The 22,697-nt window shown below is 52.4% G+C and overlaps 8 protein-coding genes across 8 annotated transcripts; 3 read left to right on the top strand and 5 right to left on the bottom strand.

The window, feature by feature from the left end:
• Positions 1-479: 479 nt before the first annotated feature.
• SODALDRAFT_360078 (hypothetical protein) lies at positions 480-1,252 on the top strand (the record flags this gene model as incomplete). Its single annotated transcript, XM_028614228.1, has 2 exons — positions 480-568; positions 694-1,252. The coding sequence occupies 2 exons, from the start codon at positions 480-482 to the stop codon at positions 1,250-1,252; spliced, it is 648 nt and encodes a 215-aa protein (XP_028465592.1).
• A 229-nt stretch (positions 1,253-1,481) lies between these two features.
• On the bottom strand, positions 1,482-2,079 carry SODALDRAFT_340154 (acyl carrier protein; the record flags this gene model as incomplete). The annotated part of the gene is made up of 3 exons (XM_028612920.1): positions 1,482-1,528; positions 1,622-1,751; positions 1,834-2,079. 3 exons carry the CDS (start codon positions 2,077-2,079, stop codon positions 1,482-1,484), a joined length of 423 nt encoding a protein of 140 aa, XP_028465591.1.
• A 537-nt stretch (positions 2,080-2,616) lies between these two features.
• SODALDRAFT_340153 (NADH-ubiquinone oxidoreductase 23 kDa subunit) lies at positions 2,617-3,392 on the top strand (the record flags this gene model as incomplete). The annotated part of the gene is made up of 2 exons (XM_028612919.1): positions 2,617-2,919; positions 3,024-3,392. 2 exons carry the CDS (start codon positions 2,617-2,619, stop codon positions 3,390-3,392), a joined length of 672 nt encoding a protein of 223 aa, XP_028465590.1.
• A 547-nt stretch (positions 3,393-3,939) lies between these two features.
• On the bottom strand, positions 3,940-8,136 carry SODALDRAFT_360075 (hypothetical protein; the record flags this gene model as incomplete). Its single annotated transcript, XM_028614227.1, has 12 exons — positions 3,940-5,846; positions 5,924-6,161; positions 6,241-6,401; positions 6,464-6,525; positions 6,629-6,731; positions 6,831-6,916; positions 6,971-7,033; positions 7,117-7,214; positions 7,283-7,365; positions 7,465-7,751; positions 7,822-7,871; positions 8,044-8,136. 12 exons carry the CDS (start codon positions 8,134-8,136, stop codon positions 3,940-3,942), a joined length of 3,231 nt encoding a protein of 1,076 aa, XP_028465589.1.
• Positions 8,137-8,371: 235 nt separating this feature from the next.
• Positions 8,372-9,118, bottom strand: SODALDRAFT_246353 (P-loop containing nucleoside triphosphate hydrolase protein; the record flags this gene model as incomplete). The annotated part of the gene is made up of 1 exon (XM_028607396.1): positions 8,372-9,118. A coding segment is annotated over one exon (747 nt), but the record flags the coding sequence as incomplete, so codon positions are not given.
• A 1,884-nt stretch (positions 9,119-11,002) lies between these two features.
• SODALDRAFT_333534 (hypothetical protein) lies at positions 11,003-14,025 on the top strand. Its single transcript, XM_028612004.1, has one exon. The coding sequence runs from the start codon at positions 11,223-11,225 to the stop codon at positions 13,704-13,706; it is 2,484 nt and encodes an 827-aa protein (XP_028465587.1). The 5' UTR covers positions 11,003-11,222; the 3' UTR covers positions 13,707-14,025.
• A 137-nt stretch (positions 14,026-14,162) lies between these two features.
• On the bottom strand, positions 14,163-16,001 carry SODALDRAFT_333533 (hypothetical protein). The gene is made up of 4 exons (XM_028612003.1): positions 15,336-16,001; positions 14,988-15,187; positions 14,827-14,892; positions 14,163-14,734 (listed from the first exon to the last, which is right to left on the bottom strand). The coding sequence occupies exons 1-4, from the start codon at positions 15,713-15,715 to the stop codon at positions 14,217-14,219; spliced, it is 1,164 nt and encodes a 387-aa protein (XP_028465586.1). The 5' UTR covers positions 15,716-16,001; the 3' UTR covers positions 14,163-14,216.
• Positions 16,002-16,878: 877 nt separating this feature from the next.
• SODALDRAFT_296040 (Rieske domain-containing protein) lies at positions 16,879-17,725 on the bottom strand. Its single transcript, XM_028608792.1, has 2 exons — positions 17,304-17,725; positions 16,879-17,234 (listed from the first exon to the last, which is right to left on the bottom strand). The coding sequence occupies exons 1-2, from the start codon at positions 17,595-17,597 to the stop codon at positions 16,947-16,949; spliced, it is 582 nt and encodes a 193-aa protein (XP_028465585.1). The 5' UTR covers positions 17,598-17,725; the 3' UTR covers positions 16,879-16,946.
• Between the last annotated feature and the right edge of the window lie 4,972 nt (positions 17,726-22,697).

Genomic DNA, 22,697 nt, shown 5'->3' with positions numbered 1-22,697 from the left:
TGCACGACCAAATCATCAAGGCGTCTACGAATCCCCCATGATGGTTAACACGACTTGCAATGACATCTTGATAACTTATCGTTCAAATTTCCCTTTCTTTTTATTTTTATTTTTTGGGGGGATTTTCTCCTCCCGGCGTCAGAGGCGAGAGACAACTTTCTCCCCTTTTTTCTTCAACACAAAGCGGGAAGACATGGAAAAATTTACAGCTCTGAGACGGAACGGTCATTAAAAAAAACCCCCCACAACGAAGAACTACTTTGAGGTACATGGAAACAAATGTCCACAGGACCGGAAATCTTTTACACATTGGGTGTTGGCTGGGACGGGGGGGTTCGTCGCTATATACGCACCGCATATGGAGTCGCGGGGAGTTGAATTTCATTCGCCCGGATTCTTCTGGGTTTGTTTTCAATTTCAATTTCAAGTTTACTTTTTATTTTCCCTTCTCTTCCCATAGTCTCTGCCTCTTCCCAACGATGAATCTTTCAGATAGGCATATAGGCAAGGGAGACGCGAGGGAATGCCACCGCCATAATGCTGTTGTGAGTCCCGAGCTGGGATGCCGGTATCCCCCAGGGCAGACTTTCTTACGAGCCTTGAGGGTCCTATTTATTCGACTTCCGCGCTTTGCTTTTGCTTTTTGGCTGCTCTGGGGAAATCTGGTCGGCGGGGTTGTATTTCTTTGGGAAGGGTTGCGTTTGCGGATGGATGGCTCCGAGCGGATTGCGTGTCTTTATGGAACGCCAGCTTCGGATTGACCAAGGTCGTCGAACTGTATATGTATATGGGTCTCCGGTCTGGAAATATGAAGGTGGTTTATGCTTACTCGCGAGAACTCCCTGTATTCGTACATGCTGCCTGGAAGTTGGGTTGGGGCATTTGGACCGGACCACGCAGTCACTGTGAGATGAGCATTTCGCGAGAGATTTGTAGTCGTCTCTTCCGGATCGAATCCGAGATAAGACCCAGAGCGATCGGAATACACAGGCAGGGTGAGAAGAACAAAGAACAAGGAGCCAGTCACTGCGACGGCGACGGCGACTGCGACAAGAAACAATCTCTATACACTAATACAAGGCACAGCAAGCCCCCGCCCCCCTCCTCGCGTTATGCTCTCTTCGAGGAGGTGAACCGTTGCTTGTGCGCATCTGCGTTGCCAGATGGCCACGCCCCGTGGTTGAACCAGCTTGTCCCCGACCACATGTGGCACATCCGCGCAACTTCCATCTTCTCCTTTCAAGACGGATGATAAACAGACGGAGAAAAGCTCGTGCTACTCGAGCCGCCGCCATTCGCAGCACCAATGCCTTCCGCCAAGTCTTCTCTTTTTCATCCCTGATATCTATGCGAATGAATGGTGTGATAGTTCCGTCAACCTTTGACCAAATAAAAATCAGGCAGGCAGGCAGATTGGTATTATACATCGCATTTGTCTCCTTCGTCCCCCCTCTCCTGCTTCCCGCAAAACTTTGGCTCGCTTACTGCGCATCGGGCTGGCTGAGGATGTATTCGACGGCCTGGTTGACTTTGGGGCTGTTAGTGATCATCCGCATGAAAAAAGACGTCGTAGATCGAGACAGGGTCCAGAGGAACGGAGAAATGGAATGGGTAAACGTACCCGAGTGGATGGTATCGGCGTCCTTGTCGGGGATCTCGATGCTGAACTCCTCCTCGATGGCCATGACGACCTCGACGGCGTCAAGGCTGTCGAGACCGAGGTCGTTGGCGAAGTGGGCGGAGGAGGTGATCTGTAGATATTCACCATTCGTTAGCAAGAGAGTTCCCGAAGGGTTGTAACGAATGGAAATCAGGGGGCGAGAGAGCACGCACGTTCTTCGGGTCGTTGACCTTATCAAACCCGTTCAGAAGGGTAGTGATCCTAGTCTCAACCTCGTTCTTGGTCAGGGCACCGCCGGCAGAGTACATCCGGACGCCGAGAGGCTTCCAGGCGGCGACGAGACGGGGCGCAGACGCGGCGAGCACGGGTTGCCGTGCCAGGGGGGCTCGAAGGGCGACGGAAGGGCGGGCGACACGCGCGGCGGCGCTGGCGGTGCGGAGGACGGCGGAGCGGAACATGGTGGCTTGTTTTTTTCCCTTCTTTCTTTCTGCGACAAACGGGGGATGGAAAAGGGAAGTCGGTTCGCGAGAGAAGAAAACCAATTGACGTGGGTTGAATTGGTTAGCGGCGAAAGGGGCGGAGCTTTGGGAGCTATGATGGACTTGGGTCTGGAAGGGGTGTTGATGGTGATAAATTTCTCGTTTGGTTGTCCGAGGTGCTGGGGGACGGGATACGCACTAGCTGGGAGGGCACGTGAGAAGTCAGCTGACTTACCGTCACTTCACTTGAGGCGACATCACGGGAGACGTCACGTGGACCTCTCAGCCAATCAATTCCCGGGAGTTGTAATCCCGCACCGAAAAGCTCCCGGCCATAACGCATAACGTCAAGCTCGAGTCCGTCTCGTCAAAACTCCCCCTTCGGCCGCCACTCCACCAAATCTAATCTCCCACTCCTCAAAACCTCCCGTTGACAGACGTGTCGTGTCAATTGGGTGCCTTTTGCCGTCCCCCCCCGTCTCGACAATGGCACCACCCGCAACCAGACAAATGACCATGTTCGCCACTGCGACGACCCGAACCCTCCTCCTCGCCCGCGCCGCGGCGGCCAACCCGGCCCTCGCGAACCGACTCCTCGCCGCAACCACAACCGTCCCGGCTCGAAGCTACGCTACGCCCGCCGGCCCGCCTCCGCCCGGGTTCCGCCAGAAGCCGTACCTGCGGTGGGACGAGGAGAAGGAGGGCACGTTCGACAAGCTGGGCAAATACTTCCTCATGACCGAGATGTTCCGCGGCATGTACCTGCTGATGGAGCAGTTCTTCCGGCCGCCTTATACCATCTACTATCCTTTTGAGAAGGTGAGGCCTGCAGTGCCCTGGTCAAAGAAAGAAAAGAAGAAAAATGAAAATGAAAATGAACGCCGACGGTGGCGAATCAAATCCCAACTAACATCAAACGTCAGGGCCCCATCTCCCCCCGCTTCCGCGGCGAACACGCCCTCCGGCGCTACCCCTCGGGCGAAGAGCGCTGCATCGCCTGCAAGCTCTGCGAGGCCGTGTGCCCGGCCCAGGCCATCACCATCGAGGCCGAGGAGCGCGCCGACGGCTCCCGCCGCACCACGCGCTACGACATCGACATGACCAAGTGCATCTACTGCGGCTTCTGCCAGGAGTCGTGCCCCGTCGACGCCATCGTCGAGTCCCCCAACGCCGAGTACGCCACCGAGACCCGCGAGGAGCTGCTGTACAACAAGGAGAAGCTGCTCGCCAACGGCGACAAGTGGGAGCCCGAGCTGGCTGCTACGATTCGGGCTGATGCCCCTTACCGGTAAAGAGTGGGGGGACAACTGTTTGTTCCGTTGGAGAAGGAAGATGGGTGTGGCGCCGGCGTATTTGTGGTAGTGAGGGTAGTGAGGGTAGGGGAGGGTAGGGTTAGGAAACCGAAGCGAGGCATGGTTTTCGTGAACTTGTGGAAGGATGGATGAAAGAAAACTCCTTCCTGTCTGCCCATGTACAGCTATCCGAGACGCAAAAGAAACTTGATACGGGTGGTGGGGACGTGGACGGTGTAGTTGTGTACATATCAAGGCAAGCTTCTTGGCATGCTATTTTTCTTTGTTCCTCGAATTGCATTTTGGTCGTGCGAAACGGTGTGATTGCAGTTGACAAGATGAAAAGGGTAGAGAATAGCCATTCTGATTTATTAAGACATGACGTCCTATTTTGCGTGCTGATGCCGATGCTAAGTTGGTCGTAATAGTAGGGACCCTCTATCCAAGGTGTGTAAGTAGGATGCGACGGTAACGCTTCATGTGCCAACGCCTTTGCGCCTTCGTCATGACGTTCAGGTCTTGGTCTTGTTTTCCCTCTCCGGTCGGCCTAGAAACTCCTTTCCCAGGCTCCCCACCACACGCCCATATTTGCCGCCACCACCAAGTCGAGCATCTTCAGGCCCTCGGGGTAGATAATCAGCTTTCCAAGCTTGGCGCGCTTCCCGCGATTCCCTCCACCAGCCTTCTCCCTACCCAGGCTAGTGGGATCCCAAGGCTCGTCATCGTCTTCATCGTCATCACCGTCTCTGCTCCTGCCCCCGCGGATGAGACGCCCAAGGTGACCCGCCTTGTCCTTGGTTTTCGAGGAGAAGAGCTCCCTCCCCGGCAGATTAAACCGGAGTTCGCTCACGTCCACGGTAGCACCCCTGCTGCTGGCGTGTTGCGCCGAGGTGGGATTGCAGTCCGAGAGGGAGTGGCGGAGCTTGAGGCTACGGCCGCCGTTGCCGGTGCGGAAGCAACACGTGCCGTGCCAGGGGGAGGTGAACATGTATCCCTTCGGGCGAAGGCCGTGGCCCGGTGCCGTGATGATGTTGTTGCCTCCCGAGTCTGCATTCGTGGACGGGTCGTCGTGCGATTGCACGGATTCGTATGACGTCGCCGAGATGCTGCTAGCATTTCGCTCGTGTCCCCGGCGCCATGGCTGCTCCGCCTGCTCCGCCTGCTGCTGGTTGTCCCCGTCTTCGGTGCTGTTGATCGTGGAAAGCTTCTCGCGAAGTCCGGCGGCCCAAGTCTTTGTATAGGTCATGACGAGCCGCCTATGAAAGAACCCAGTTCCGAATCCCGGCTGGCCGCTGCGGACGCTGCGGACGCTGCCCACTTCGTCTGCCCCGGATGCCGATGGACCCGGAGGGGGGAGCGAGACATGGCTTCCGCCCGAGCCGGCGCCACCGACGATAGACAGTTTCGCGGCTTCAGCCCCTTTACGACTTGGCATGCCCCTGAACTTGGCATACCCGGACGTCTGAACGGTGATGTCGATTTCGGGCTGCGGGGCGCTCGTTGTGCGGCGGCGATCTTGGGTGCCCAGGCCGGCCGTGTCGAAATCGGTGTACTCGTACTCGTCGTCGAGGGACGACTCGAGCCGGGACGAGGTGATGCTGGCGACGTTCCATTGGTGACCTGTGGCCAGGTCGCGGCGGATGAGTTGGAGGGTGTAAGGGACGGCGACGGAGTTGTGGAACCGGACGGGAGACGGGGAACGGGACGTAGGGCGAGACCGAGCGGCGGGGCGTGGCGGTAGGCGTCGCGGAGCAGAGGCGCTAACGAACGGTTCAACGTTCGGTTCGCCGTGTGGTTGGAGAGGTGGTGCCCTTGATCGCAGGATGTCATGATCCGAGGCCGACATGCGCTGAGTAGGTGGGGGTCGTGGCCCAAGGGGCCTGCCAGGTGATCTGGGACTGGTCGGGAGGTCGGGAGGATCTTCGACCGAGTAGAAATTCTTCCCGTCTCCTGACCATCTGAGTGACTGTGCGCTCTGGGGTCTCGGACGTCCGTCACTCGTCGTCTGCCTCGGGGGTTCGGCTTGTGCACTCCAGGGTCTCGGGTGAGGCGGGTGTAAGTATTGTTTCTCGTGCTGCTGCTGCCCCTTCAGTTGCTCATGGTTCCCTCGATGCCACGGTTCTGCCTGGTTCTCCTGATGCGGCAGCTGCTGCCCCCTGTGCCGCGGTGGTTTTGGCGGTGGAGAGACTTCATCCTTCGGGCTGGCGATGGTCGTGGTGGTGCTCCCTGACGGAATGACCTTCGCCCCGGGCGGCAAAGGTTTTCGTGGAATCCGGTCAGGAACGACGCGGCCGCTGTCGTCGAAGCTGGATCTGGGGGTGTCTGCACCACGGGAGGGTGGAGATGGCAGGGGCGATTCGCCAGGTTGCTCGAGGTGAATGTAGTAGAACGAGTTATTGACATCCTCCGACGTGACATTCTTGAGCTGGGGTTTCGAAGGGGTAAGAAATACATCTGGAGATGGGGTTAAAAGAGGGTTTCTCATGAGATGAGGCTCGAGATACTGGAATGAGGAGATGGACTTCACTTACCTTGACCGCCAGGGACACGGGCAATGTAGAGAATGAGGGGCTCCTGCTTTTCTTCGGTCGGGTTGACAGGGTACTGCGGAGGATTGGCGGCAAGGAAATTGAGGGAGCTCAGCGAGCGAGCCTTGATGCCGTGGGTCATGGTGGCGGCGGAGACGGAGACGGTAGATGGAGGAAGCAGGTTGATATTCGATGTTTGTAGTTGATGTGAGGGGTTGAGGAGAAAGATACGGGGACGATGCTGGGTTAAATGAGGTGTCGGAATGTTTGCTTTTGTGTACGTTGAAGCGCCACGGCGTCAATCGGGTAGGTGTTTGTACCGATGGGTGAGGTGTTTCCGTCGTTGTCCGTTGACGATGAGTGAACGAGCCGCCGTCTTCTCCGGTTGTCGACAAACCAGCAATATGGAGCGATAGTATTGTTTTGTACGGGGCAGAAGCGAAAGTTATGAACGAAATGTTCGTAGAATGACGAGTCTGGACTGTTGATATGCCCGACAAGACTCGAGTCGCACGGGGTAGCGATGGTGAGAGGTAACGCAACGTCGATGTAAGGGGGAATGAATGGTCAAGCGAGGGACCGGGGATTGAAGGTGGCTGAAAGGACTGTGAAGCAAGGCGAAGGAATAAAGAAAACGAAAGAGAGATAAAAGAGAGAAAAGAGAGAAAAGAAGATGGAGAAAGAGAAAGACGGGGTGAAAAGCCACACTTGGAGGAAACGTCTGCCTGGTTTGCGTTGTGTCGTGAAGAAGGTTTGAGCGTTTTGAAGCTCAGCCTCGCATTAAGATTTCGGGCTTGAGGATTGTTGGTACCTGACGGTGACAACCAGGAAGATAGGGTAAAGTACGGAGTACTTATGGAGTACTCCGTGCTTCGTATGGCCGTGTGGGTGGTTGTTGAATCAAGAATACGTTTTGCCTGGGCCCCCCGAGAGTCAGGGCCGAGACCCAGGTACCCTCCATCAGATTCGACGAGATACGAAGTACTGATCGAGTACCTGTCACACTGAAGGAGAGGGAGGAAGCTCCGACTGGTTAAGATAACTCTGTACCATCGTCGCAAGTACCGGGTCGGTGGTCCTTGATCGTCACTCCTGCGTTGCTTTAGCTGTTTGCTGTTGCAGTTCGTTGGAGGGGTAGGTAAGATGCTGTCGTAAGCTACCTTATTAGGGAGGCGCCAGGGGCTGCAAGGCAAGACCAACCGACGTCACCCTGTCGGGGCGGTGCTGTGTGTACTTTTAGTGTGTAGTGATGTCGCATGGGCACAGGACCTGTGGTCGATGGCGTGGCCGGTGGCTATGGTGGGTGATAGGGAACACTGTTGCAAAACCCCCGGTTGGTTCGTTTTGGGTTTAGGGGCGCACATTCTTAGTCATCGGAGTACCTTCGGTCGGCATGGATGTTGTACTGCGGACTCGCAGCGGGTTCGCGCGGTGTCCGACTGACCCTACCCTGCTCAACACCACAAGCGGGAATCGTGCAACCCACATCCCATTACTTATAAGTTAGTGGGATCCTGTACGCTAGCTAGCTTAGAGTTCCTCACGGAACAACAACATCCGTTCTCGACCGTTTGGTTCCGTGATAATGAGGCCCTTGACTTGATGACGAAAGCCGTTGAGCTGGGTTCCAGCGAGTTGGGCGAGGAACACCGTTGTACACTCATCAGTCTGTACAATCTCGGATTGATCCTCTTCCAGCGAGGTGATTTGGAGACAGCTCACGGGGGACTGACTCGCATTCAGGGAAGGCTGGAGACTGAGTCGGGTGCGAATCAAGCCCTGAAGCAACTCGAGCACCTCGAGAGCGTCGTAGTCGTAGCAGTCGTAGCAACTTCTTCGTCCGTTTCGCTATTTCTGTCGTTCCTATTTCGCGTTTGTCGTCTGGTGTCTTTTGCATTCACCCTTCTCCAAACATCTGCCCATCTGTCTTCGTCGCCTCTTTCAGCGAGATCTAAACAGCTAGTCAAACTTCAAACTTCCCTTTAAAACCCTTGTTCTATTTTATTCGTAGTAGTCTAGTACCGGCTCTCAATGCAACTGCCTGACCTGTTCCTAGCTCCCCCGATGCCCTGTTGTAAGTTAAAGAAGAGATGGTGAACGTTTCTTCCCGGTAAGGCGCAGACCTCCTGCCCCAGATTGTGAAGTGCCCAGAGCCGCTCTGGCGACGGTGCTTGTGATCCTCTCACGTTAATATGCCGTGCTTTCCAAAAACACATCATCGAACGCACTTAGCGGTCGTTAGTACTGGCGCCGCATCTTTCTCGTCCTGTTCCTCCGCAGAAGGTCGCTGCCCAAAATGATTCAAGAAATCTCGCTCCTAGCCATGCCCGCTTTCAACTTTGCTTCCAGGGCATTGAGCTCCTCAAATATGGACTTTTGCTGGTCCTTTCTCTCCTTTGTGAGATTGTTTTTCAGCACAACAAGCACATGCTGGAGTGTCAAATCCTCGTCCTCAGCCTGCGCGAAGGCGTAGGCGGTCCTCGCAAAGTTCTTGATATCTCTGCCATTTGTTTCGAGTTTGCCCAATGCCGCAAATATCTCTTGGGTCCAGAGATTAGGAATTTTGTTGAGCTGGCTGGCTCGCTCGACATGCTCACGCCAGATGTTGGTTCGCCACGCGGGATTGAGCAAGCCGTACTCAAGGGAGACATGGATTCGGCTGTGGAAAGCCTCGTCAAAGTCGTCGCGGCGGTTGGTTGTCAGAAATAACATTCCACGGTAGTACTCGAGGAGGCGTAGGAACACGGCAACAATGGCATTGCGATGAAGGTCTTGCACCGTCCGCTTTGTCATGAGGACATCTGCTTCATCGAGAAGGACAACAGCTCTCCACCGCGCCCCTAGCCGGAAAATATCGGTAAGCTGCTTCTCGAGCACCTGGACGTCCGTGCTGAGCTCTCCCGTCGTGACTCGGTACAGCGGCCGATGCGCGCTCACAGCGACACTCTCCGCTGTGAGAGTCTTTCCCAGGCCAGGGGGGCCGTGAAGAAGGAATATGAGTCCTTTACCCTTCCCCTCGATGATGTCATCGTAGACATCCCCCTTGCGGTTATTGAAGCCCCTGACCAACCTCTCCACGAGATTCTTGGCCTCGTCAGAGAACTGCAGTGATTGGAAGGGGTCACCTCTCCATTGAACCTCCTCGAGTTGAGAAATCCTCACGCCATGCACCCATGCCTTCTGATCCAGGGCAAAGGCGATTGTGTGGCTCTGACAAATGAAGTAGTCGTCGTCCGTGAGCTCCACTGTCCTGGGCTCGGTAGAAGTACTATCATCCGCCTTCACTGTTTCTCTCCGCCTTAAGTGCTTCCGGGTTCCGCCCAGAGATTTGGACGTGCCCAGGTTGGCCATGGCTGTCAGCTCCTCGATGGTGATATGGTCAATCCTGTCCACAGGATGAGCTTCTGGGACCGGCGAGTCATCTTGTGCGGTTGTGGAGGAGATGTGGTTGGCGATGGAGCTGGCCACAGTGTAGCCGTGCTCGTCCGTGATGCCCGCAACCTTGCTCTGTGCTGTCCTGTCGAGGACCACGTGCTCGTCGATTTCCAGGATTCCGGCCGAGCCCCAAGCCCCCAATCTCGCGTCGACCTCTGCGCTCTGCAGCGTGACACGGCCCTTGTAGTGCAGGACGTTGGTGTCGGCCTCGGAGTACCGGACGTACTTCTTGCCTCGCTCGACGAGCATATCCCAGACCCGTTTTTGTTGCCTCGCCTCCATGAGATGGAGGGGGATGACGGGCAGCTGGTGGAGACTGATCTCTTTTCTTCCGCTGAAGAACGGGATGTGCTTGGTGGTCCTACGGATGCTAAACTCGGCACCGTCGTGATGGCCATGCAGGAGACTGAGCTCCCAGGACGGATGTAATTGACCCCACCCACCGCGCTGGAGGGTGATCGACTCGAGTAGGTACCCGTTGCTCATGGCCAGCTTGTCTGCCGGATCACTCATCACCACGGGCGAGTAGGGGGGAAAGATGGACCAGAGCATGCGAAAGTTGATCTGATGTTGCTTCAACACAAGGGCGTCGTATTCCTCAATGTGTCTCTGTGAACCCAGGGGCTCGTCGATGAAGTCGAGCAGAGGACGGAGCTCGTCGCGCGTTCCGAGAGGGGTTGTATCGTCTTGGAGGAGTTCTCTCAGCTTGTCCCGCAGGAAGAACAGGCACTTGAAAGGATATTCGATGACGATGGGGCTAGCATCCAGGTTGAGCTCTTTGTGGCGCCTGGCGTGCATCTTGAATAGCCTCCTCAAGTTCTCGGACTGGATCTCGAGCCGCCATTCGACAGTGGTGGAGAGATTGGTGCCAAAGCGGCCCGTGCTTTTTCGCACATGGGCTCTGAGCAGGATGGCAGAATCGCTGAAAAGTCCATTGTTCGGCTCTGGTTCCTCTTCGTTCTGGGCTTGTCCTCGTGCAGGCGTGGGGTTCACGGGCTTGAAGTTCTCCAAGGCAATCACCTCGTGCTCTCCATCTCCGTCGGTCAGCTCCACGAGTCTCTTCAACTCCGGTTTCCACGTCGGCTCCGAAGTGCTGCTGTTATCCTCTGGATCAAAATCTTCGTAGGCGTCCTTGGGCTCGGGGGAAACGAGCTTTTCCCCAAGGATCTCCTCGTATGCTGCGGTCGGGCTCTTTTGCTCCATGTCGAAAATCAAGGAGGTTTCAAGTCCATCATCCATGGGCGGCATTGACACCCAGCGAGGTGGATGGAGAGATGAGGTTTAAAGGTGCCGTCTAACAACGAGGCTCGGAGAGGAATCTTGCTGTCACTGCAACGCTGTCGGTCACGGCTACCCACATGCACCCTGAGGCCTGAGCGGGCAATAGGGCTGGGGCTATCGAGGTAAGAGCTGAAATTGGCCGGACGCTTATTGGTGAGGGGCCTTGTTCTTGACCTGCGGGCCGCAGATAAGCTGCAGCGCTGACTGATGTGAACATGAATTCTACTGTTGTCAGCCAATATCTGCATGTGTTCCACGGTGGCTGGCTGTGCTGCTACAGTAGGTTAGAGCAGCCGGTATGTTGTGGGTTGATCTTACTGGCTGTCGCCCTCCCTCAGGACCTGATCCTTCGGCCCCAGGCAGCCAGGCTCGGTAAATTGCTAATACCGTGCATGTGTATGCAGCTTGATGTCGAGGGGAAGGAGAGCCTCGTCTCACGGACTGGTCTCACGGACTGGGACGCTGAAATTTCATGTTCATATCAGCGGTCCCACCCACCTCAAATCAAGTCCCATCTTCTGATTTTCTTTTCAGTCACAAATCTTCGTTGCCGAGGCATACTTTGAGGATCATCCAGAGAGCAAACATGCCACTCCTTGGCAGTGGTGAAAAGACCACAGACCCCGAGAATACCACACCCACCTCGGAATCCAAGCCTGAGCACCGACCACATGCATGGACGCTCAAAACGACGCTTAACGAAGTGCTGGAGACAGTGCGCGCTCACCTGGGTGAAGACGGACCCAAACCCAAGTTCGACGATGTCTGCCCCTATGACATCTCGGAGACGCAAGAGAACATGTTGTGGGAACATGAGACCACCAGGTTGATGGGGGCTGTCGATGCATGTGGCATGAGGACAGGGCTGCGGTTCGAAAGCTACGGCAAGTTTCAGCAGGACGACTCCAAATCATCATACGAGCGTCTGGCGTCCTTGGCCGACCAGATCATGCTTAACCTCCATATCTGCATCCTCGACAATGAACTTTTGCTCTGGAAGTCCAAAGAGAAACTGAGCCACAAAAACGCCAGGCAAATGAGCAAGGAGATCCTGCAAAGTCGCCTGGACAACCCGAAGAGCGCGCACAAAACGGCCAGAGAAGACTCGGAAGACGTTTCTGAGGAGTCCTTCCTGGAAAGCTATTTTGCCATGGTTGACTATTTGACCGCTGTTGTGGCCCGCTTTGGCGTGTCTGCGGCGGAAGAGGGCGCCTGGCAACGGCGGGTTTTGGCTGGACTTGCGAAATCCTCAGCGAAACTCAAGATCCTGGCCCGCAAGCCCGACACTTACGTCACGCGGTCCATCGATGCCATCAGGCGCTACGAAACAGAGCAACGGGTCAAGGGCGTCTTTGACAATTCAAAAACCAGACTGCCGGAGCAGGGGCCCACTCACCTAGGCCATATGCAGGACGTCGGTGATGGAGGGTGGGAGTTCGACGGCATGCCCATGATGAATGCCGCGCCTCTGCAGCACATGCACCGAGAGGGTGAGCCGTCGCAGTACGCGAAAGAGCTGGAAGTGATGGTCGAGGTCCAGGATGACTCCGAAGACCCCTATTTGTCGGACATGGCTGATGCCTTCAGCTGGGTATCTTCCACCCTCCGCAGTCTGGTTTATTACCTGATGGCCGGATCCCCCCTCGACAGCTTTGAAATCTCCACAGTCACATACCGGGGAGGGACCACCGACACCCCGTTCCCCGTCTATATGCACCAGGACCGCAACAGCGAGTTGCACGGATCTAGTGATCCCGACTTCATCAAACATGCCTATCTGGGGTATGTGTTGGCGAAACAAGCGGTTGAAGAGGTCCAAAAGGAACATGAACAAAATGCAAGTGTCAACTACCGCCCCAAACTTAAACAAGATGAAAATGGTAGCGGGACGGTTATCACATTCCAGATACGGGAGCGATGCGAGGACCCCAACAATGACACTGTGGTCGACCTTTCGCCGGTGAATCTGACCAACCTGGCTCAGATTATCACAGTCATGATTCCCGTGCTCCTTACCAGCCCAGAAATAATTTCTGTATTAAGATCTTCATTGAGCAGTTTGGGTGGTCTGCTCTCCATCGACGTCGAGGAGCAATTGACGCCACGTTCGCCCTCCTTCACCGCCGTGGTCTCCATACATACTCGGACCTTCCAAAAGAACAGCCCCTCGAGCCTCCCCGGGGCAGAATTTCGATCCCTCTCCCAATCACTGCTTGCCCACTCGGACAGGCAAGTTTCGCATTCCAGGATCCCAACCGGTACGGCGGCCTGGAGCAGCATCCCGGCAGACGAAGTCCAGCAAAGGCTGCACGAGGTCCAGGAGCGCCGGGCGCGCCTGGCCGCGGATGGACAAGATTGGGACATCGACGAAATGGCTGTGCGTGTCAAGTGTGTTTCGTATGTGTACTCGGTGTTGGGCATTGCCGGTTTCCTGGTGGCCGGCGGACTGGCTGCCGCATTTACCATTGGAGACAGGGTGGAAGGGGTGGACCCGTTCAACATCGCCTCCTTTTCGTGGCTGCTCGCCGGTTTTCTCATCCTGATCGCCAAGAGCATTCGGGTGACCGAGTGGCCATGGAGGGACTTTCTCCTCGGCAGGGTGACTTGCCGAAGCCTGAGTGAGCTGCGGGCCGTCACGAGTGCCAACGAGCAGGACCTTATCCTTTACTTGCTTACCAAGGAGCCGGAGAGCGTCCTGATCACTCGTGGGCCGTACAACCGACTTTTCACGAGGAAGGAGGAACAGGCATTCGCCGGCGGCTTCTCCATCGACATTAAACCCGAGGTGAGGACGCTCGTAGCAGCAGGGTTGATCTTTGTTGTCGTCGCCCTTCGGCATGGCACGGCTCTGGTTTGCCTCGACCTTCGCCGAGGCTCCGAGAAGCGAGACACACGGACGTCCATAGCGCACACGGGCGAAGAGCAAACCACCGTGTGCCGATATCCCCCCAAGCCGAGCGACAAAGAAAAGGTGCAGGATGCCGTGCTGAACCATTTACCAATGGATCAACCGGTGGTTTGGAACAGGGTTCTGGGGTTTTACCACTCGCCAGAGAGGAAGGTACGGTGATGGCTGACGAAGGCCCCGGCGCCGAGCGCAGATAGTCTAATTACCACTCGAGTTGAACTTGAAGCTGCGGGTGAATCGACAGGATCCATTTGGCACTCCCTTGGCGAATGTTGGGGTTTTGCAACAGTGACCCCTATAGCCTGCCATAGGTGTCTCCGGCCTGTCGCATAGCCCGTGTAGGGGAGTGGACATGGGTGAGTCAGCACCCCACTTACGAATACGTACCTGATGTAGGTACCTACCTACCTTAGGTAAGGTAAGATACCTAAGGTAAGGTACTCTAGGTACTCGTAACAGCCAGTCTACCTGTATTTTTGCCCACTCGTCGTCATAGCCGTGACGTTCATCGTCAGCATCGACAACACCATCATCGTTGCCCGCCTTCAGCATCTTCACTGCATATACGGACAGAATGTTCACTCACCTTAAGGTATACAACTCGCCGACCAAGTAAAGCTACTCGACTTGCCCTCTATTATTTCTCCAAATGGTATCTCCATCAGCCGCCTATTACGCCCGCCGCCCTCCCAAGAAATTGGTTACCCGCGCAACGCTTCGAAATACAAAGAAAGGAATCTTCCCCAACGATACCCCCGGCCGCGCGCTCGAATCGCCGACGGGTATCGACTCCACTGCGCCGCTCCCTGTTGCTGTCTCCGTCTCCGTCGCCGTCGATGTCGATGTCGCTGTCACCATCACGCTCTCCGTCACCGTCCCTTGACCCGGCGCCGACCCCGACACCGACTCGGAACCCGACGAAGAGTCGTGGTCTTCCCCGACACCGTTACCGTTACCGCTGTCCGGACACGCTGCTACCATGTCTCGGCCTCGCACGCAGACTCGCTCGTCATGCCTGATCCTGCTGCCGCATGTCTTGCCCTCGTCGTACCGGAGCATTTCGCCCATTTGCTCCTTGACGATGTTGAACGTGCCTTCCATACAACTGTAGTCGACAATCTCGCTGATCGGTTCCACGTTGACGTCGTACGCTACCATGACAGCCGTCTCTGCGTACGCTTCGCCGTACGCTATCGTAGCAGACGCGGTTAGCTTCCGTCTCGACATGTCTACCTCGTGGTTTCGTTTCCTCTCGTCCAGCCCCTGATGGGGTCTAACTTACTTGTTTTGGCGTACTCAGCAGCCACGCATGTCTCGTTGTCTACCGCGTCGTGCCATTCACTCAAATCTGCCGTCCGTCAACACCTTTGGTCGCCCATTGTTGCACGTGGGGTGTGCCTCGTGAACGGATACAAGGTAGGTAGGTCGTTGCGACAGACTCACCGGAATACGCCAACCCGTTCCGTCCAAACTCCCACCAGTCGACGTTATGCGCTACCTCGTGGACGAACAGGGATACCGAGCTGCTCTGGCCGAAGACGATCAGATCCCCTTCCCAGTATATCGACAGTGCGGCGGTGTTGTCCCTATCCGCCGTCATCATCACGTAGCGGACGTATTCTCGAGACTGGACCGGAAGCTGTCTGTATCAACCCCAGAACGCGTTGGCCGCCAGCACCGGTTAGCTCACTGTCCCCTATGGATTCACGACCCCCTTGACTTGGCTTTTTTTTTCTTTTCGTCTTCCTCTTTCTCTTCCGGGAATCCCTGGGTCCAAAGAGTTACACGTACCCCAGATGCCGGATCATGGTCCTGGCGTCACCTGTGGCATCGCCGCACCGACAGATGATCCAAGGGTCCTCACAGTCTTCGTACGTCACCGAATACACTTGCATCTCCGACGGCCGGCAGCTACCTCCCAGCAGATCCCGCTCCAGCGTGTACAGGTAGCAGGCCTCGGGGAGCTCGCCCTCTGCCCACCTGGTGCTCGTCCACTGCGCTTGCGGGAGGTCAGATAGGCCCAAGTCGTCGAGGGCATACAGCCCGTCGTCGCCGTCGAAGACCTCGTCGACATTGGGGTCTGGCGCCGGGATAGTCTGTCGCCGTCCGAGGCTGTATTCGCCGAAGAGGTCCGTAAGTGCGACCAGGCAGGTCAGCCCAGTGCGGAACATCGCGTTGTGTCCGCCTGAACCGATGGGAACCTGCCGTCGCTTTGTTTGTCGTTCGATCCCGTTGCAGCCGTGACTGTCGTGCGACTACCTTTGCGAGATCATGCGGTGCGATTGTGTAACGTTCGAAGAGGTATTGTATTCGTATATTTATTTGAAAAAAAAGGAAGATGAAGGCTGAAACTTGTCTCGTGCGGCCGAGCAATCCGGGTTCTGGATGGATTCTCTCGGTGGCTCAACCAACCTAGCCCCCGAATCCTACGAAGACCACCTCCTGGATTGAAAAGTCCCAAGGCTGCAGCGCCCGATGGGGATTGGGGAGGGGTCCATGGGTATCATGCCGGGCAGTGCTCCGCAGGCCTAGACCATCACCGGGAACCCCGGTCCAGATCTGTTAATCTCTGCTGGGCAAATGGGACAAAATGAAACCAATCAGAAGACTCCGCCACTGCAGCTTGCCGTCCTAATCCAAATTACCGACGCCTTCCACTGCTTTGCTGCCAATCCTAGGGCCAAGGGGCTCTCGAAATCTTCCATGCCCTCCCTTTTGGCGCGTTCGTCTTTTACCGCGCCTCCACGTACGTTGTACGCAAGGGGCAAGGGGTGTTGCGGGTATTTGGGGCACAGCATTTACATAAGATGACGCTTTATCCCAACAAAGGTTTAGCGATGACAGGAAGGCACAGCAGGATGCCAAGTCGTCAAGGAAGCCCCTTGTCGCGTCTCAGTGGGCTCCAATGGCAGTTTCCGCGTCCGTCTCCCCACTCCGTAATTACAACGTACACAGGCTCGTACATAATTCGGTCGTGCTCATTGTTCTTTACAGTAGTAGGTAAAAGTCGAAGGATTCAGTCAAGCTTTCCTTGGACCTAATAATAGCAATGGCTGTTCCCGTGACAGAGTCAATGCAAAGGCAAGTTGAGAATAAAAATAACGGAGCCTCAGGTCCCCATCGCGTTAAAGTCCCAGCCTGGTGCTCATTCCATCTCATAATCTCCCCTTTTTGGCTTGTGAGAAGGATGTTGTTGGTAATGTACGGGCCACTTGGGATCCGGCCTGGAAAACGGTTGCCGGACATTCTGTCATGGTTCACTAGGTCAGACCACCAAAGGGTCCAAAACTTCCAAGGACACCAAGGTTTATTTTAGTTTCGCTCTAGGGCGTCTGATGAGAACTCTTATTGCGAAACGGAGAGACCGGTCCAGAAAATGTTAAAACGACAAATTGGAGTTGGCTAGCCTATTCTCTGTTTTCTCCTCACCCACACCTCTTTATCTGTGCATGCGGTCTCAACCCCAGCATCAACCTCCTCTCTGGATATTGTCCGTCCTTCTCCGCCCACCTCACGCAACTGGACCTCCCACACCCCCAGTTTGTAATTCCCACGGTCCGACGTCCCAGTGAACAGGTCAAAAGACCAGTCATGCTTCGGACACATGAGCCCGGAACTGAGAACGACGCCAAAATCCTCGATATCAAAAGGTATGCCTTGAGAAAGCGGGAAGGAGGAGTGAGGACATTGCTGCGAGGGTTGCGATCAGCTCGAGATTGTCCAAAAAGCCCGCCAGCCCGGGGGCGATGCTTCACTTACGTGGTCGACCGCATGAAACTTGCCCTTATATCGGAACACGAGGACCTGTTCCTTTAAGCCTCCCCTCCTTCCCTCGCGTGTCTCAAAGGAGTCGGCTGCAACGGGCACCTGGGTCCCTCGAGAGCTATCTGTTCTAGGGACATGGAAGACCTTGCATCCCGGAGTGGCTTCCCCCTTGCAGATCCGTGGTTTGGCGAGGTTGCCGTCGTCCGAGCCGAGATCGGGGAAGGACGAGGCCAGGCCGACGGCAAACCACTCTGCTTCCGCCCGTGACGGGGCCGTGAGGGGATTCATATGTAAGGTGGAGGGGAAGCCGGTATAGTAGGAACGGACAACCGTTTTCCAATAAAACTTCAGATGATCTAGGCGAATCAATGGCGTATTTTCTTCTTCTTCTTCTTCTTCTTTTTTTTTTTTTTTTTAACCTACATGACCATCTTAGCGGGATTTGGAGCACCACCACCCCCCACTGGCACAGCAGCAAAATGAGTACATACGAAAATGGTAATCGGACGCTGACTAAGCTGTCGCAGGTGACTTCTCAGCCAGGTTCCTGTTATTGCGTGGCTGCCTGCCTGCAGGCACCACCTGGTCTATACTATATCTTGTCGCACGTCAAAAGGCACTTGAATAATCAACTTAGTAGAGCAGAAATCTCGTGTGTGTGTATTATGTAAAGTTATATCTAGGAGAGTCTTTTATACCCTCAATTTAGGTAGTGAAGACTCTGTTATAGGTACTATATTATTTAGATCCTATCCGGTCTTTTCCGGTATCCACCCCTATTATATCCTAATACCCGAGGCCTCCGATATCCGGAGCCCTTAGTTATAGCGTGGATTCCCCCTAGTTCCTTTATAGACCACGCCGTGGTCCGTGTGCCTATACGATATACCCCCTTAGTTAAGGTGGGTCTTCCTAGGTTAACTAACTAATCAGAGGCTTCGGTTTAAACTAAACGCTCTTAACTTTTCTATTATAAAATTAATAGTTAAGGGAAAACGCCCTTATAAAAGGGATCTAAATCCGCCCTGTTTAACCGTTTAATTTAATTCTATCTTAATTAGTTCCTTAATCCTGATTAGCCGGATCTGCTTAATCTATATTTATCGGATCTGCTATGCCCTCCGGGGCCTTTATAGTCGCTACGGTTTTAGCGTGTTCGATCTCTTTATATAGCCGTTTAGACTACTCGATATAGTTCTTTTAATCCGTTAAATTAAGCTATTACTATAGTCTTTTAATCCCTGCCTCCGGTAGTGCCTTCCTTAAACCTTCCGCGATTATCTCCTTTATATTAACGTATATAACCTTAAAGAGACCTTATTATACTAACTAGCGCGCCTACTAGTTATATATATCGATATACCGTAGCCTTGTCTATAGGCGTTATGGCTTCTTATTAACGAGGCTAATAGTCTGCTAATTATTGTAATATAGCTATAGTTACTATTAGTCTAACCGAAGCTCTAAATCTCTCAATATCTGGCTAACGAATAGTATCTCCTTAGCTGCTTTAGTAAGAGCGAGTAGTTCCGACTCTATTAACGATATCGTTACTATTAGTTACTTACCCGCCTTCTAGTTAACGGTGCCGCCGAAAAGCTTTATCGTATATCCTTATAAGCTCTTACGGTCTAGATTATCCTTAAAGGACACGTCGCTTACTATCAGGAAAAGCCTATCCCCGCTAAATTCTAGGTAGTAGTATCTTATATAGTATAGGAATAGCAGCACTTATTAAGCCCTCTTAAGGTAGTTAAAGGAGGGGTTAACGTTATATTAGGAAAGCTTCGAATAGGTAAACACGATATCGGGTCTTATTATAATAGCGGTATATAGGATAGAACCGATTATACCCTAGTACTAACGGACCTCGGGAATTAACGCGTATATACCGTCGCGGGGTATTAGCGGCTCTATCGTTAATAATAGGACCTTTAGTGGTTTTCGGCAGAGTATATGTACGTAGTATTTAACCGCGATCTTCTTTATATAAGAGGATTATAATAGCTATAACTTAGGACCTTAATTCCTAGGAACTAACGGATTTCTTCGCCTCCTAATAACGTATAACTTCGCTTAAGGGCGGCCTCGAGGTCGTTAACGTCCGTCTTACGATCTTTATAGTAAATAAGTCCGATATTATTAATATAGAAGAATAGGATTAAACCGTCGCGGATTATAATATAGGGATTATTAGGCACGGCCGTGAATCCTATCCTTTATAGCGTACCGCTAAATTCCTCTTACAATAGTAGTAGCGATACTATTAAGGCGAAGAGGGCTTTCCGTAATAGTAGTACCTTACCTAGCACTTTATAGCCTTACAGTATCTTTATAAATACCTGTTCTTTAAGGCTTATATTAACGAACGCGTTAATAGCATTAAACTACCTTATTTCTAGATTAAACTAAGCGGCGATCGCTATTAGTATACGGAAAGACCGCGAGGCTAGCGTGGTGGTATAGTTATCTTTAGTCTCTAACCGTTTTTATTAATCCCCTTATACTATAAGGCGTGCCTTATACTTAAGAAGGGTGCTCTCTTTATTGAAGTTATAAGTATATATCTATTTATAGGCGAGGACTTATTACTTAGTAGCCTAATTACTACCTACCTCCTACTAGTAGCCTATTTATCGGTGCTCCTTAAGGTATTCCCCCTCGGCCTATGACTACCGCTCCCATAACGGGTAAAGGCGTATATCGTGGTAATACTTTAGTGGAGGCAGGAGATCCTCGCGGGTTATATAAGATAGCGGCTAAGATACATTAAAGGGAGTAGAATCTATAGCACCGACGTCGCTATCGTTAATAGCTTACTTCCTCCTATATATAGGGTTATAAGTTCTTTTAGCGTTAAAGAACGCCTTCTAGGCGTTATCGTTCTAGACCTTCTTAGTCGTGTATAGACTTACGATAGTTCGTATAATAGCCGACGGGCAGCCCTTAGGGGTATCTATAGCTATCCGTTAGTGGTTATCGTGTTCTTTTACCTTAATTCCCCTAACCACCGCTAACGCTATAAGGAACGCGCGCGCGGGATCTTCCGGGGATATTAAAGGCGTAGGAAACGGTTTAAACCTTATAGTAGTAAACCGTAAAGTGTCCGTAGTAATAGCGGTGGCCTCTCCCGTAGTAATAGCGGTAACGTCTCCTTTATCCGTAGTAATAGCGGTGTTATCGCCTTTACCCGTAGTAATAGCGGTAGTATAGTCTTCTCCTATAGTAATAGCAGTGTCCGTAGTAAGAGCGGTACCCGTAGTAATAACGGTATAGTCTATAATAATAGTAGTGGCCTCTTTTATAGTAATAGCGACGGCCTCGCCTTTATCCGTAGTAATAGCGGTAGCGTTAGAGTCTTCCGATTTAAGATCTAATACGTCTACGGCTATACCCCTTAATAGTAGCCTATTCGCGGTCTTATTAGATTAGGTGATACGGATAGATTATAGGCGTTCCCCGATTTCCTCGGCGGAAGCTATAGCTTATAGCGTTTTAATCCTGCCGTTAAATATCTCGTCTTCGTTAAAGACCACGTCTCTCATGGTAATAATATCCGTTAGGTATAGTAGCTAAATACGGAAGCTATTCGAGTATTAGTATCCAATATAATAACCAATCTATACCTTCGGTTCTAGCCTTTATAGGCGGTGCCTTTTAGCTTAGGTATCGCGCGTTTTTATAAAGGCTTTATAGCTATACGCTCACAGGTGCGCAAGGTCCGGTTAACGGCTGTGTAGGCCTTCGTATAGTGTCTTCTAGTTATTAATATATCGTGGTGTTCTGTTATACAGATATATAGCAGTCCTAAAGATCTTAGGCTAGATAGATATAGGCAGATTAGCCCTAATCCTTATAGCCCTCGCCCTCCTTTTAACGATACCTCTAATCTGTTCTCTAACGCTATTTTGATTCTATAAATATAGTGCCGACGGCTAACCTTCTACCCCCTTAGTAGCGAGGAAAGTAACGATTTCTAGGTGCTAAAATATCTTAGAATCGGCCCGTAGGACGCGTGGCTTAGCGTCGAATTAAGTCTTAAGCAGGGTAAATACGTCTTTTAACGCGTATAGTATAGAGCCTTAGTCTCTGTTTTATAGATAGTAATCCTATATATAACCTGTGTACACGTTTATAACGAATATAATAGACTTCTATAGTCCGCCCGCTAATAACTCCGCCTCTTTTAGATTATATAAATTAATAGCTAGGGCCTCTCCGGGCTTTAATGGGTAAAAGGATAGTATCCGCCGGATCTACGTAGGCACTTACGATTATCTATACGCGTTATAGTCCGTTGTATATAGTCCCTTTATCTTTACCTCCTAAGTAGCGTTAACGATCTTCGCGAGAGTATTAGTGCTATAATAGCCGAGGCGTTTATACTACTATTACACCGTGGTCTTCTACGGTTACCGCGGTTATTATAATCTTCTATACGGGTTATCGCGCGGGTGCCTTATAGGCGTAGCTAGCGTTCCGAGATAATATTAGTAACGAATTCCTTATAGTATACGATATCACGAAGGCGTAGTAGCCTTTTCGTGCCCGATAGGGATTGTATATGTAGCTTAATATTTCTGTATCCGAGGATAGAAGCCTTATAAGTACCCACCTAAAGGGATAAAGATAAAGTATCCGTAGGTAGTCTAATAGCCGTAAAACGGCCTCGATTATTAAAGATATAGATTAACGATCCTGAATCTAGGATCGCGTAGTGTAATAGCTCTCTGGCTTAATTAATAGAAAGGGATACCCCTTATTCTCATTATAATCTTAATAGTGTCGTCGTACGACGACACGCCACCCCTTAGGTTAGGTAGGCTCCTAGTCCCGTCACGGTAATAGACAGGTCTTTATAAACTATTATAGTAATAGGTATAGTATTATAGAGTTAATCGTCCTAGACTTCCTTTATCTTATTAGCGGTAATAGCTACTACTTCCCGCCTCTTCTATATCGCGGTATCCACGCGGCTTTTAAAACTATAAATATATATCTTCTTTTCCGCGACCTTTATAATATCTTCACGGCCACGCTAGGTATAAGAGCGTATATCCGGCCTTACGTACTAATAAGCGGTAGTGGTATAAGGGTTCTTATATATCTTATAAGGCCTCCTTTTTACGGGAGGGATAGCCTTTACGGACGTGTTACTATAAGAACGCTTTTTATTATCTTCGTTATTAGCAGTATCCTTAGTATCGGCGAGGTTTCTAAGGGCATTAAAGGTGCCTCTCCTAACTCTAGGCTTTATAGCGATAGATAAAAGGCTCTTTATATTACTAAGAACCGCCCGTAAAGCCTTTACGAAGTCGTTAATCGTTAGCTCGTTTTCCGTAATCTTATCGTAGTTATTTACTAGGTAGTTATTACTCTATACCTAGG

Source organism: Sodiomyces alkalinus (genome assembly GCF_003711515.1).
Source record: "Sodiomyces alkalinus F11 unplaced genomic scaffold SODALscaffold_6, whole genome shotgun sequence".
NCBI lineage: Eukaryota > Fungi > Ascomycota > Sordariomycetes > Glomerellales > Plectosphaerellaceae > Sodiomyces > Sodiomyces alkalinus.
This window is presented reverse-complemented; position numbering and strand designations above follow the sequence as displayed.